Source organism: Pipistrellus hanaki, assembly GCF_964339955.1.
Source record: "Pipistrellus hanaki genome assembly, chromosome: 12".
NCBI lineage: Eukaryota > Metazoa > Chordata > Mammalia > Chiroptera > Vespertilionidae > Pipistrellus > Pipistrellus hanaki.
Window position 1 is genome coordinate 12,957,952 of NC_140514.1, and position 12,909 is coordinate 12,970,860.

Below are 12,909 nucleotides of genomic sequence, written 5' to 3' on the forward strand. Positions count from 1 at the left end.
CCAGTTTGATTCCCAGTCAGGGCACATGCCTGGGTTGGGCACCATCCCCCCTATTGGGGGGCTCTATACAGTATGCAGCTGATCAATGATATTTCTCTCTCATTGATGGTTCTGTCTCTGGATCCCTCTCCCTTCCTCTCTCTCTAAAAATCAATTAAAACATATTTTTAAAAAAGTACAATGGGCCAGGACCGGTTTGGCTCAGTGGATAGAGCATCGGCTTGGGGACTGGAGGGTCCCGGGTTCGATTCCGGTCAAGGGCATGTACCTTGGTTGCGGGCATATCCCCAGTAGGGGGTGTGCAAGAGGCGGCTGATCGATGACTCTCTCTTATCGATGTTTCTAACTCTATCTCTCTCCCTTCCTCTCTGTACAAAATCAATAAAATATATTTTAAAAAAAAGTACAATGGGATACCATATTTTTAACTATCAAATATTAATGACCAACAGTTTGATAGCATCCTGTGAGGAAGCAGTCACTCTCAATTATTTTGGGTATAAAAATTGATACATTCTCTATGGAAGGCAATTTGGCAATACCTATTTTTAATATGTATACCCTCTGAGCCAGCAGTTCCATCACTATGAATTCACGATAGGGATATACAGTAGTCCTCTCTTATATGTTTCACTTTCTACAGTTTCAGTTACCCATAGTCAACTGCAGTTTGCAAATATTAAATGGAAAATTCCAGAAATAAACAGTTTATAAGTTTTAAATCATCCTTTTGTATACTTTCCCCACCCGATAAAGAGAGAGGGAGGGAAAGAAGGAGGGAGGGAAAGAGAAAGAGAATCCACATTCACACAACTTTTATTATGGTAAACTGTTATAATTGTTCTATTTTATTATTAGTTATTGTTGCTAATCTCTTACCACCTGATTTATAAATTGAAATTTGTCATAGGTATGCATGTATAGGTAAAAACAATTGATAGAGAGTTCAATACTATCTGCAGTTTTAGGCATTCACTTTGGGTCTTATAACATATTTCCCGAGGATAAGGGAAGACTACTTGTATTTGAACAAAATGAAGAGAGACAAGATTATTCTACACAATATTGTTATATAAGAGTAATAATGAATGCAAAGATTTGAAAAAAATTCTAAATTTTATCAATAGGAGTTGGTTGAATACATATGAAAAAAAATCATAAAATAGAATAAAATACTTAAAAACACTAATGCTGTTTTATAGGTGTTGAGATGAAATGATATCAAAGATATACTGTCATAGGTAAAAAAGCTACAGTGTGACATGCTATCAATTTACTGTGTGTGTGTGTGTGTGTGTGTGTGTATGTGTACATGTGCACACGTTAAGGTCTGAACCAACAGATCTCAAACATTTTGGTCTCAGGAGGCCTTTACATTCTAAAAAATTATCAAGGACCCCAATCAAGGAGTGCCTTTGAAAATTCTAGAAACCTCAAGGATATACAATTGTACATTTCATTAAGATCAAAGTGATGATATCATCACAAGTTCTACAGCCTGTGGAAAATGCCATTGCACACTTGTGAGAGAATGAAAGTGAAGCAAATGAATAATGTCCTTAGTGTTATTATAAGAATAGTTTTGACCTTATGCTCTCCCTGAAAGGGTCTTGAGGATCCCCAGGGTCAAGCTGATTGTATGTGCATACAAGAGTTCTGTGTGAATAGCCCAGAATAGGTAACAATTATTGCCTCTAGAGAAAGAAACAGGAAGGACCAGGGAACCCAAGTGGGAGCAAAATACATTTTCACTGCTTAACCTTTTGGAACTTTTCAATTCTATGCATGTGTTAGTGGTTACATTTTTTTTACAAAGAAACTTAAGGATTTAAAGAAATGCAAGCAGATTTATGAGCTGTAGAATTAATCAGAGTCATGGACTAAGATCAATGTACATGAATATTTGTCACAGAATTATTTATAGCAGCAAAGACTTAGAAGCAACCCACACATCCCAAAATAGAGACTGGTTAAACAAATCATGGCACATGTATACATTGTAATTCTGTGCAGTCATTAGAAATCATAAATCTCCAGAATGTGAGATTGGAAAATGCTCACAATCTAATGTTAAGTTAAAAAATATAGCAGGATATAACTTTGCATGAACCAAATTGTACTAATTTAAAACAATACTGGAAGGAAATATACCAGAATTTTGAGTTATTATTTTTGGAGAGTGAGATTATGGGATATTTAAACTTCCACTTAAATATATTTCTGAATATTCCAAGTTTCCTAGAATTAATATGTGTCACTTTTATAATCAGGAAGAAAATAAAGTCATAAAAGAAACAAGATTGGAAGGATTCATTCCCAGGGCTGTGAGGGATGTGTAGCTTCTGCTGCCAGTGCAGGAGAACAGTGAAGTGTTTTCGAGAGGTATCCTGTCCCTGGCTGCTGAGACTGAGGGCTGCGTGTGGCCTGTAGTGATTGACACTACTGTGGTGGATTGGCTTGGATAAGGATACAGGTAAAGGGGAGATTGAGGAAACCTGTCAATTGAAAGGGGATGGTGGTGTATTCATTATCTGTTACTACACAATAAATTAACTCCAAACTTAGCAACCTAACATAACAATAAACATTACATCCCACAGATGATATGAGTCAAGAATTTGACTTGGTTAAGTGGTTCTGGCTCAGTGTCCCTTGTGAGGTTACTGTGAAGATATCAGCTGAGGTTACAGACACCTGAAGGCTTGACTGGGGCTGGAGGATCCACTTCCCAGATGACTTGCTTACCTGCCTGGAAGGTTGGGACTGGTTATTGGCAGGAACCCTTTATTTCTTGCCACATGGACCTCTCCAGAGGGCTATTGAGTATCTTTATAACATGGCAGTTGGATCCCCCTAGAGCACATGATTCTAGAAAGCCACATATCTTATATGACCACACTTAGAGGTCATACATTATCATTTGCACATATACTACTGGTGACACTGTTATATGTGGAAGGGCAAAGCACCAGGATGTACATACAAGGAAATGGGGCCATCTTTGTGACAGGTTACTACTGATGGATGCTTGTTGTTCAAGCAATGAGCAAGGCTCCAGAGTTTGGATATGTCCTATGGCCAGACATCCTTGACTGGTGGTGGGCTTGAGGGTCTGTCTGTTTGTAAAGAGCTACTTGACTTTCTGGGCTGTACTGAGGCTGTTAGCCACCAGGACCCACTAGGCAGAGATTGGAAGTTAGAAAGGGGAAATATATAAAGATGAAGCTCTTTCTTTTGGGAACTAGGTAACCCTTCCTGTGTATAGACTGCTATCATATGCTGGGGGTTCACGTATTGGTCCCAGGTATTATAACCTTGCATGCTGAATGCTTTGAATCAGCATGATGTAACTTTATTTCTCATAAATCCTTGAAGTATTTGCAAAATATGAGCAATGCAGCATCCAAATTACCTCCTATGTGGAAACCTTCTATAGACAGAGATCATATCAGACTACATAGCCAGATCTGTGGCTTTAAAGAAATGGTCTTTATGGACATAGGTTTCTCCAGTGCTGGCCAATCCACTTGGGTTCTCAGTTCACAGTCAGCACAGAAATGAAAGTAGAGGACTCTCAAACTTGGTTTGTCTTATGGGACAAACCAAACCAGCCCTGGATAGCAAGGTGAGCAGTTCTGGGGTCAGATACTCCTGAGATTAGAGAACAGTGTCTAGGTAGGACTTATGCAGGGATTCATTACAATGAAGGACCAGTGAGAGGGAAAAGGCAGATTCTCAGCTTGTCTTAGTTTGATTTGCCAGGAGTCAAGTTTATCCCCAAATTGAGGTATTTATATGTAAGGTCAAAGATTTGATGGAAACCATCAATCCTCAGAGAAGAGGACATTCTGGAACCCGCTATTAATATGACTCAGATATCTGCCCACACAGTCTCTTTGATTCCTAGTTCAAATTTTGGAGAGGGAAGCTGATGGGCTCAACCTAGTGTAGGGATTGGTTTCTCTAGAGTTAAGTATTTGATTCTGGCCTAATCATCCATGGCCATGCCCTGTGTCCCATGATGCTCCCACTTGGCTGTGGACCCAATTAGAAGAAGGCAGAAAGGAAAGATGGACATCTTTAATTCACATCCCTGAGAAAGAGGACTAGGAATTAGTATATATATGCACCTAGGCTGACAATGAATTGCAATTCAGGGAAGCTAGTCTGTGGAGAAGAGACTTCAGAGAAAGGGCAATGTCTGGAGAAAGAGTGCTGTAAAAACAAGGCTAAGCCCAGCCCTTAAAAATAGCAGTTTATTGAAACAGGATTCAAAGTAAAAGGATATTTAGTATGACCAGGGTGGCAGGGAAACTTGGCTTTCTCCATTGCCGGGGAAATCCAAGCCTCCTGCTTGCAGAAGCTCTGTGGCCTCAGCCATCTTGGTTGGGTTAATTTGCATACTTTCTCCTGATTGGCTGGTGGGCTTGGCTTGTGGGTGTAGCAGAGGTACGGTCAATTTGCATGTTACTCTTTTGTTAGATAGGATTGTTTTTAAGACAACTGCTGTTGAGCCTTCTGATCTTAATTCCTCCTAAGTAGAACCAAGATTGATGCCTGAACTAGGTAGGACTCAGTCAAGGCAGTGCAGTCAGCTCTGGGTCTGAATAAGAAAGGAAAGCAGGGTTAGAAAACTAGGCAGGAACAATACATATGTGAAATGATGGATCTGATTGGACTGGCTAGTGGGAACTGTCTATATTTTGATCACTAAGACAACTGGAACAGGTCAATTAGATGTAATCCATTACTTAGAGATTGATTTGCCTATAGTTGATCTGATTCATCATACAGACATGATTAGGCTCTAAGATACCAAAGCCTTTTCCTTGATGCCAGTAAAAGTCACAGGCCAGTGCACTAACCTATATTGGCCAAAAATCAGAAAGAACTAAATGGAATGTATATTATGTGTTGATTTGGAGCTCTCTAGAAGGCTTTTCAAGAAGACTATATTGATAAACAAATCACCCCAAACGTTTACTTCAATCTTCTTCAGCCAAAAAGGATATTTGAAAAGAGAGAAAAATATTATGATAGCAGCAGGTGATAAGATCAACAGGTGCTAGGTATAGTAATAGCTGATGCTCTTTTTTCTCTAATGTACCTGCTTTGGCAAACCCAGGCATTGCTTTGAAACACATAGTGGCTTAATATTCTCTTTGATCTCTCTCATTTCTTCTCTTTTCAGTAAATGTGAGATTGTTATAGTTTCCAGGAGAGAGCTGTCACTATCCAGTGTTTGAGGAGGGCTTTTTCCAGGAGAAAGCTGTCACTCTCGGGTGTATGAGGCTGTGTGGCCTCATATCACACATGGGGAGGATAAAAATGGACTGAGCCTGTGGTATCTGATGGTAGCTGGGCTCCTCAGTTGGCTGTAGATCCCAGGGGAATTGAGGTAGTTTCCGTCTGGATAACTCCAGTCTTCTGGTACCCTCCTGGTTTAAGTTATCTAATGCAACACTTGCATGTTTTCTCCTTTGGGAATCAGTAAAGCGGTGGCTAGATATTTCTGTCTATGTTGTGGATTCCTTCATGGAAGGTTAGGACCCTATGAATATTTACCGTCAGAGTATTGAATGGAAATAACATGCGCCATTTCCAGGCTGGAGTATTTAATTGATGCCAGACCCTCTGAGTTCATAATAGTGACTGACCCATCAGCCTGGGTTCCTAAATGATGATGGTTATAAGTCCTCTGATCACCTGAAATGGACATGGACTATCAGAATATATTTCACCAGAGGCCCAGTGCATGAATTTCATACATGGAGGGGAGATGCCCTCAGCCAGGAATCCCCCTCTCCAATTGGAGACATCCTTCTCGCAATCCTGGATTATTGGTCCTAACTGCTCCCCTGCCTGCCTGCCTGATCGCCTATAACTGCCCTCCCCTGTCAGCCTGGTTGCCTCTAACTGCCTTTGCTTGCTTGCCTTATTGCCCCTAATTGCCCTCCCCTGCTTGCCTGGTTGCCCCCAATTGCCCTCCCCTGCTGACCTGATCTTGCCCCCACAGCCTTCCCCTGATCTTGCCCCCACAGGCTTGATCTTGCCCCCATCTGACCGCCTCTCCTGGCCAATTTGGTTCTGATTGTTCAGTTTATATGCCAGTCAGTGTCAAAAGCTCTGCCTCCTAAGCAGTCATTGGCTCCCCACAGCACCCAGATTTGGTTCTGATTGGACGGCTTCTATGCCAGTCAGCATCAAAAGCTCCACCTCCTACGCAGTCATTGGTTTATCAGTTTGATTGGTTGCCTCCTGCATGAGCCTTAATCTGAGTCCTGGCCAGGGCGGAGTCTGCAACCTAGGTACATGTCCTTGATCAGAATCAACCCAGACTCTGCTGAGGCATTATCCACCGAGTCAAACTGGCTAGGGCAGGATATGACATTTCTTAGCTCTCCAGCATCTGACCTTCGTTTTTTATCCCAGAAGTCTAGTGGAAAAACCCAAATCATCTTTTTGGATTCTTATTATCCAAGTTACTAAGAATATTACCAGTGGCATACAGGAAGCTAAGCCAATGTGCAGTTAGAAAAGGTGTTTCCTCTATAGTTCACACCAATCACGGGCTGAGCCCTGCCCAGGCCTGAAGCCTCTGTCTGAAGCTTTAGGCCTGGGCAGGCGCCCTCCAGCTCCCTCTGATCTCCGGCTCTGCTCCTGCCCCTGCTGAAAACCTCTGGCAGAGGCTTTCATCCTTGGACAGGGCACCCCTAGCTCCTGCTCAGGCCAGGGGACGCCCAGCTCCCTGTGATTGCAGACTCCGCCCCTTGGGCAGGTGACCCCCAGATTCCCGTGATCCATCGCAGGCTCCTCTCCTGCCCAGGCCGAAAGCCTCTGCAGGAGCGGACCCCCAGCTCCTTGCAATCAAACCCCCAACTCCCTGCAAAGGGACTCCCAGCTTCCTGCGATCGATCGCAGGCTCTGATCCCTGCCATCGATCACAGGAGCAGACCCCCCAGCTCCCTGCAATGGATTGCAGGCTCCGCTCCGGCGAAGGCTTTCAGCCATGGGGGGCTTTCGGCCTTGGACAGGACTGGACCCCCAGCTCCCTGCAATCCATCACAGGCTACGCTCCCTGCGATCGCAGGCTCCACTCCCGCCCCTTCATATTTAACAAATCCTGTTACCCATGTAATCTTATTGTTGGAAAGTTATCCTCTCTGAACTTCAGTTTGTGGTGTGTAAAATAGAGATATTATTACTTATCCTCATAGTGTTATTATGAATATTAAATGATATGATGCATGATAATTATTTTGAAATATGCTGGTTCATAAGTGTACAATGCATGGTAGCTATCACTTTTTTCTCACACTTTTAAACTTTCTATTTTTCTCCACTTGCTTTTAACTACACTATCTCATCTCCCATCTTCCAGGTGGCAATGATATAGGATAGAACTCTCAAAATTCTAGCTATCAGCATGAGGAAAACACCTAATTTGTTGTAGCAGGATGTGTACATTTTAGAGGAAAAGAATCACTGGTTTGAGTTCCAACTCTGTTATTTACTTGTTTGACCTTGGGCAGATTATTTTGCCTCTCTGAGCCTTAACTGTTTTGTGTCTGTAATGGAAATAATATAGACTCTATTAATGTTCATTCCGTTCTCCTTTTGCGGTCTCCTTTTGAAAATGAATGAAAAGGGAATATTTTTTGAGATTTGATGTGATTTAATCCACATGAAGAAGCACTTGTATTTTCTTGGGAGAAATTTTAGAGAATTTAGAATAGTATGAGAATTAATCAAGACCCCTGTGTTTACTGGGTGCAAAGGCAATGAATGGTCCAGCCCCGGATATTATCCCAGAGAATGTAAAACCATCATGTCTCATCTGAAGTTTCTAGTCTCTGCAGCCCTCTAGTGGCTATTGATTGTAGTAGACAATTCAGAGTTACTGACAAATTACTGGTCAATTTGACTTAGGACAAGAATTATATAGAAAATAAGGGTTGGAGTGGGAGAGTGAAGGGGCCTACATTTTAATCTTTATAACATTTTAAATTGAAAATTATTTCATCAGTGTGCATGCCAACAAAATCTGATGAAAATTTAAATCTACTAGTATATTTTCACATACTATGATAGGAAAATACCTCAATATCCTTTCCATCCTCTTCTCTTTCTCTTCTACCCGCCATGCCTTTTTCCATCTATGTAGGAGCATAATTTCTTTTCCTTGGAGCAAATCAATCTTTGCCCTTAAATGTGTAGAGTCAGTGCACTCAGTTTGGTTTCCAGGGAGAGGCCAGTTGCCTATCAAATTAAGAGAGTTGCCAAACATAGAGCAGAAAGCAAGTCATCCCTAGGGAAAAAAAATACATATTTGGTCTTTCAGCTGCCAAAGGCAATACCACAATGCTGGACAGAGTGAAGCCTGGGAGAACAGGGCCCTGCTTGGCCACCACTTCCTGTGGGGCAGTGGGCAAGTTACTACAGTCTTTTGTAGCTCATTGAGGGAGATTGAACTCTACTCTGTGCTCTGATTCCACTAAGAAACTCATCTGCTACTTGCTAGGCTGTGATCTCCTCAAGGGAGGATCTTGCCTTATTTTTAACTCCCCCCAGTTAGCACAGTCCCGACAATCAACCTTTGAGAAGAAGGAACAGAGGAGTTTATGTGAACCAAAGATTGTTGTTTTATCTCTGGTTCTAGGGAGCCACTTGCTGAAAACACAGCCATTATCTGAGTTCTGTCTTGGCAGCTGGGAGAGAGATGAAGGGAAGGAGACCAGAGGTGCAGTCCTTACTTTACAGGTGAATAAAGAAAGGCCTGCTGTTCTGAACTCTCAAGGCTGACGGCAAGAGTATCAGATCATTACTCCTTCCAGCTAAGTCACCCCTAGATCTTCTTGGCCTCTTTCTTAAAGGGATGAGGTGGGTAGGGGTGGTATGGCAGAGCAGTGGTTAAGAGCACATGAGTAAGGGCTTGGGAGGCATGTGTAACTGTGACCCAAGGAAAACCAATTAAGATTTCTACGACCCAGTTCGTTGTCTCCAACCTCGTCTCCCAAACTGGAATTTAAAATATTTACCTCACTGAAACTGAAGGAGGTGACACATGTAAACACTAGTCTGAGGAAACTGGGGCAGGGGGAGGTGGGGAAGAGGAACTGGCAGGTCTGAAAAGTATTTATGGTAGCCGAAGAAATCTGGGAGATCACTACCACTCCCCACCCCACAACCTTGCCAGCTCTCCCTGTGTGGATGGCCCATCAATCACAAGGTTCCCAGGAATACATTCAAATAATAGAAGGCTCAAGAAGAGTCTCTCAGTTTCTAATCCAAGCTGTCCTGGCATTTGGCTTTGTCACCCTGCCTCTTCTCCCCCTCCTTCCTGACCCTGGCCTCCAGTTTTATTCCAATACCCGATTTTCCGAAGTCAGTCCTGTTTAATCTCCTAAATGCATACTTAGGGAGAGTGCTTGATTACACATGCCTCTTCCATCCTCCCATTTATCTAAAAGAAGCTCCCGTTCACACAGCAGAGAAATAGGGAAGGGAATCTGGAGAAGGGGGAAAGAAGAGGAGGGAGGGTGGGGCGAGCTTTGTGCTTTTCTCAATGAATGCCCAGGCCTCTGCAGATTTGCATAAGAGCCGACATCGCCACGCCATTGGTAGGCGGATGCGAGCAGGGCGGGGCAGGTTTGCGTAGGTCTGGCCGCGGCGGAGGAGTAAGCTTTTGAGTCCCGCCCCCTCCGCGTCCCCGCCCCCTCCCGGGCGCGCTCTCGGCTCTGCCCGCTAGATGTGAGTGGCGGGCGCCCGGGCAGATGGGATCCAGCGGCTCCTGGGCAGCAGCGGCAGCAGCAGCTGGCACCTCCCGGCGCCGCCGCTGTCCGGAGGGTCGCGGGGCAACGCGGCACCTTCGAGCCGCCCTCCGGCCAGCCTATCCGAAGCGGCGGAGGCTGCCGATGGGTGAGAACGGGGCAGCAAGATTTCAGGCTCTCCTGTCCTGAATGCTCTCATTCTGCTGCTGCCGCTGGGGTGCTTTCTTTGGTAGCGCCCCAGAACTCTGAGAAGAGACGCGGGAGGAGAGCAAGGATGCTGCTTCAAACTTGCGCTGCGGAGGCTTGAGCCTCCGCTTCCCAGCGGGAGCTCAATTCAAGCCCAGAAGTTTAAGCAAGCGGCGCAGCCCAAAGACTTCCTGCTCCGGAGGGTCTCAGGAGGGTGCACGAGAAAGCAGTCTCCGCCATCCATCGGCACCCCTTCCTTCAAGGGGCGAGAGGGTCAGAGGAGCCCAAAGGTGTGCGGCAGCCGCCCGGGACAGCAGACAACAGCTCAGAGCCACTGTGTCCAGCTGGAAAGTTGAGTTTTGGAGGACAATCGAGAGCGGACAGACCACAGCTCAGGCCATGGGAGGCAGGAGAGGACAGTACCCAATTGCCACCTACCTTTGAACCATTGTAGTTTCTCTCCTTCCAGAGGGCAGCGAGCTACAGTCACAAAAGAGGCACAGGGTCTCGGCTGCTAAGCCCAATGCACTTCAGGGTTTCTTGACACGCCCCTGAGCTTTCAGCCCTGTTTCATTGAGACTCCTGCTGGCCTCCTTGCAGTTGGAGGAAAGCGAGAGAACCGAGTGCACGCATTAATTCCATAGACATCAGGTGGAAGGAGCCTTCAGGACCAAGGACTGTTTGGAACCCCTTCTCATTTGGGAGAGAAGGGTGAGAGGCTGGATTCCGGAGAGTCGGGAGACTCCTATACATAACCTTTCTGGCGGGATGGGAGCCCTAGGACTCTTGTGGCTGCTGCTGTCGCCTCTGCTTTCAGCAGCAGCCTCTGGCCCTGGGACCGAGACCGAGGCCAACCAGAGCGTGGGCTCACCACTGGCCATGGGGTCTGCGCTGCAGCCCCGGGAGCCGCTGAGCTACTCGCGCCTGCAGAGGAAGAGCCTGGCGGTGGACTTCGTGGTGCCCTCGCTCTTCCGCGTCTATGCCCGGGAGCTGCTGCTGCCGCCGCCGCCATCCCCCTCGCAGCCAAGGGCCGGCAGGCTGGAGGCGCGCAGCTCGCTGGCTCTAGATTGCGCCCCGTTGCTCAGGCTCGTGGGGCCACCGCCCGGAGTTAGGACGGCGGGAGCCAGCTCCTCGCCAGCCCCGGCGCGGACGCTGTCCAGGGTGCTGAAGGGCGGCTCGGTTCGCAAGCTACGGCGGGCCAAGCAGCTTGTGCTAGAGTTGGGAGAGGAGTCCATTCTTGAGGGCTGCGTGGGGCCCCCAGAGGAGGCGACCGCTGGGCTGCTCCAGTTCAACCTCAGCGAGCTGTTCGGCTGGTGGATTCGCCATGGCGAAGGGCGGCTGAGGATCCGCCTGATGCCTGAGAAGAAGGCGTCCGAAGTGGGCAGAGAGGGAAAGCTGTCAGCAGCGATCCGCGCCTCTCAGCCCCGCCTTCTCTTTCAGATCTTCAGGATCGGTGAGCAGCTCTCGCCTGAGTTTGTAGGGATTTGTTTTTTGTTAGACACATCGATTTGGATCCACTGTCAATGAACTCCCTTTTCCAAAACCTCAGTCTCTGGTCCCCTTTCCTCCTCCTGCAAACCTCTCCCCCTTGTTAGACCATATTTTCTCCCTCCCTCCCCGCAAAAAGGCAGTCTTTCCCTAAGGATCTTCTTTCCTCTTCAGCAACCAAATTGGGGAAAAAAGTTTTCTGCTCCTGGCAGAATGCCTTCTCCTGATTTACATGGGATCCCAACCAAAATTGATGCCCTTTTTAGGGGGGGTCTCTGTGAAATTGAAATGAACCTATTGCTTGTATGTTTCAAGTTTAGTTCTAGAGCTCAAAACTATTGCCCATCCTCCCTTCCTCTTGCTCCTCTGTTTGGCTACCACAGGTTTGAGTAATGTGGTATACTTTCTCAGGGAATGTAGAATTCCTCGTCATATTGAATTCCAACCAGCTATTTCCTTCAAATGTTGGGTTACCTAGGGGGTGCCTCTTCTTCATGAATTTGTTCTACTCCCTCCTCCCCAACCCCAGTCTGCTATCTATTCAAACTCTTATTCCTCTCAGATTTCGGTAAGAGAATCCCAGAGGAACTAAGGGACAGGGGAAAGAAGGAAGATGCGAAGTGAGGGACTGAAGTTGCCAAGATTGCCTTCCTTTGGGGAGTCACTGTGAAGTCAGGGAGAGATAATAGTTGATTTTCCTCTCTTCCCCTGCCCCCTTCCTTCCCTCCAATTCTTAGCTTGAATGTCTGCAGCAGCAGCAGCTCTGGATGCCGGTCTCTGGCAGGCCTGTTTCACTGCAGATCTCTCTGCTGGAGACTCCTGAAATGAGGTTTCTGTTCCATTTACTCTCTCATTTTTCTGCCCACATTTGCCGAGTTGGTTGTGTGTGTATATGTGTGTGAGTATGTGTGTAGGCAATTACTTCTATCTCTTCCCATAATATCCTTAACTGGAAAATCAGGTGGTTTTGAATGGAGATTTCTCTTATAAGGCCACAGGGGAAAGACTCGTAAATAAAATAGACAATGGAAATGAATGAGAAAGCACAGAAAAGAAACCATGCCTTTTAAAAGCCTACACTAATTCTTTTGAGCAAACCCAGCATCTTTTATGTCATTCTCATCATCAGAAAGAAATGAAATTCTTATGCTCCAGTGGTTACTAATGTCTAGAATTAATTGGATGGAAAGCATTGAAAAAAGCCCATTGTAGAGCTACAAGTATCTCCATGCTTGCCTCAACACACACATACTTCCATATACATGCAATCCTCTCATCCGCAGGGATATTCAAAAGCTGAGGTTCCTCAGTCATTGCACAGTAAACATACTGGTATGTGGTCCTCAATCAAAACAGAGTTTGGGTGCATATTTCAGCATTAACATTGTTGGCATTGACATGTAAAATGACTCCTTTCTACTCAATGGTGAAATATATATTAATCCATAGTAAGAGGTAGGGTCTG

The 12,909-nt window shown here is 45.6% G+C and overlaps 1 protein-coding gene across 1 annotated transcript in view; it reads left to right on the forward strand.

Moving 5' to 3' along the window:
- Window positions 1-10,724: 10,724 nt before the first annotated feature.
- Window positions 10,725-12,909, forward strand: part of ALK (ALK receptor tyrosine kinase) — a gene marked incomplete at its 5' end in the record, with an annotated part of 534,776 nt that continues 532,591 nt past the window's right edge. Inside the window, one exon of the mRNA XM_084900171.1 lies at window positions 10,725-11,409. Within this exon, the coding sequence (XP_084756297.1) occupies window positions 10,725-11,409 (685 nt within the window). The remainder of the gene's footprint in view (window positions 11,410-12,909) is intronic.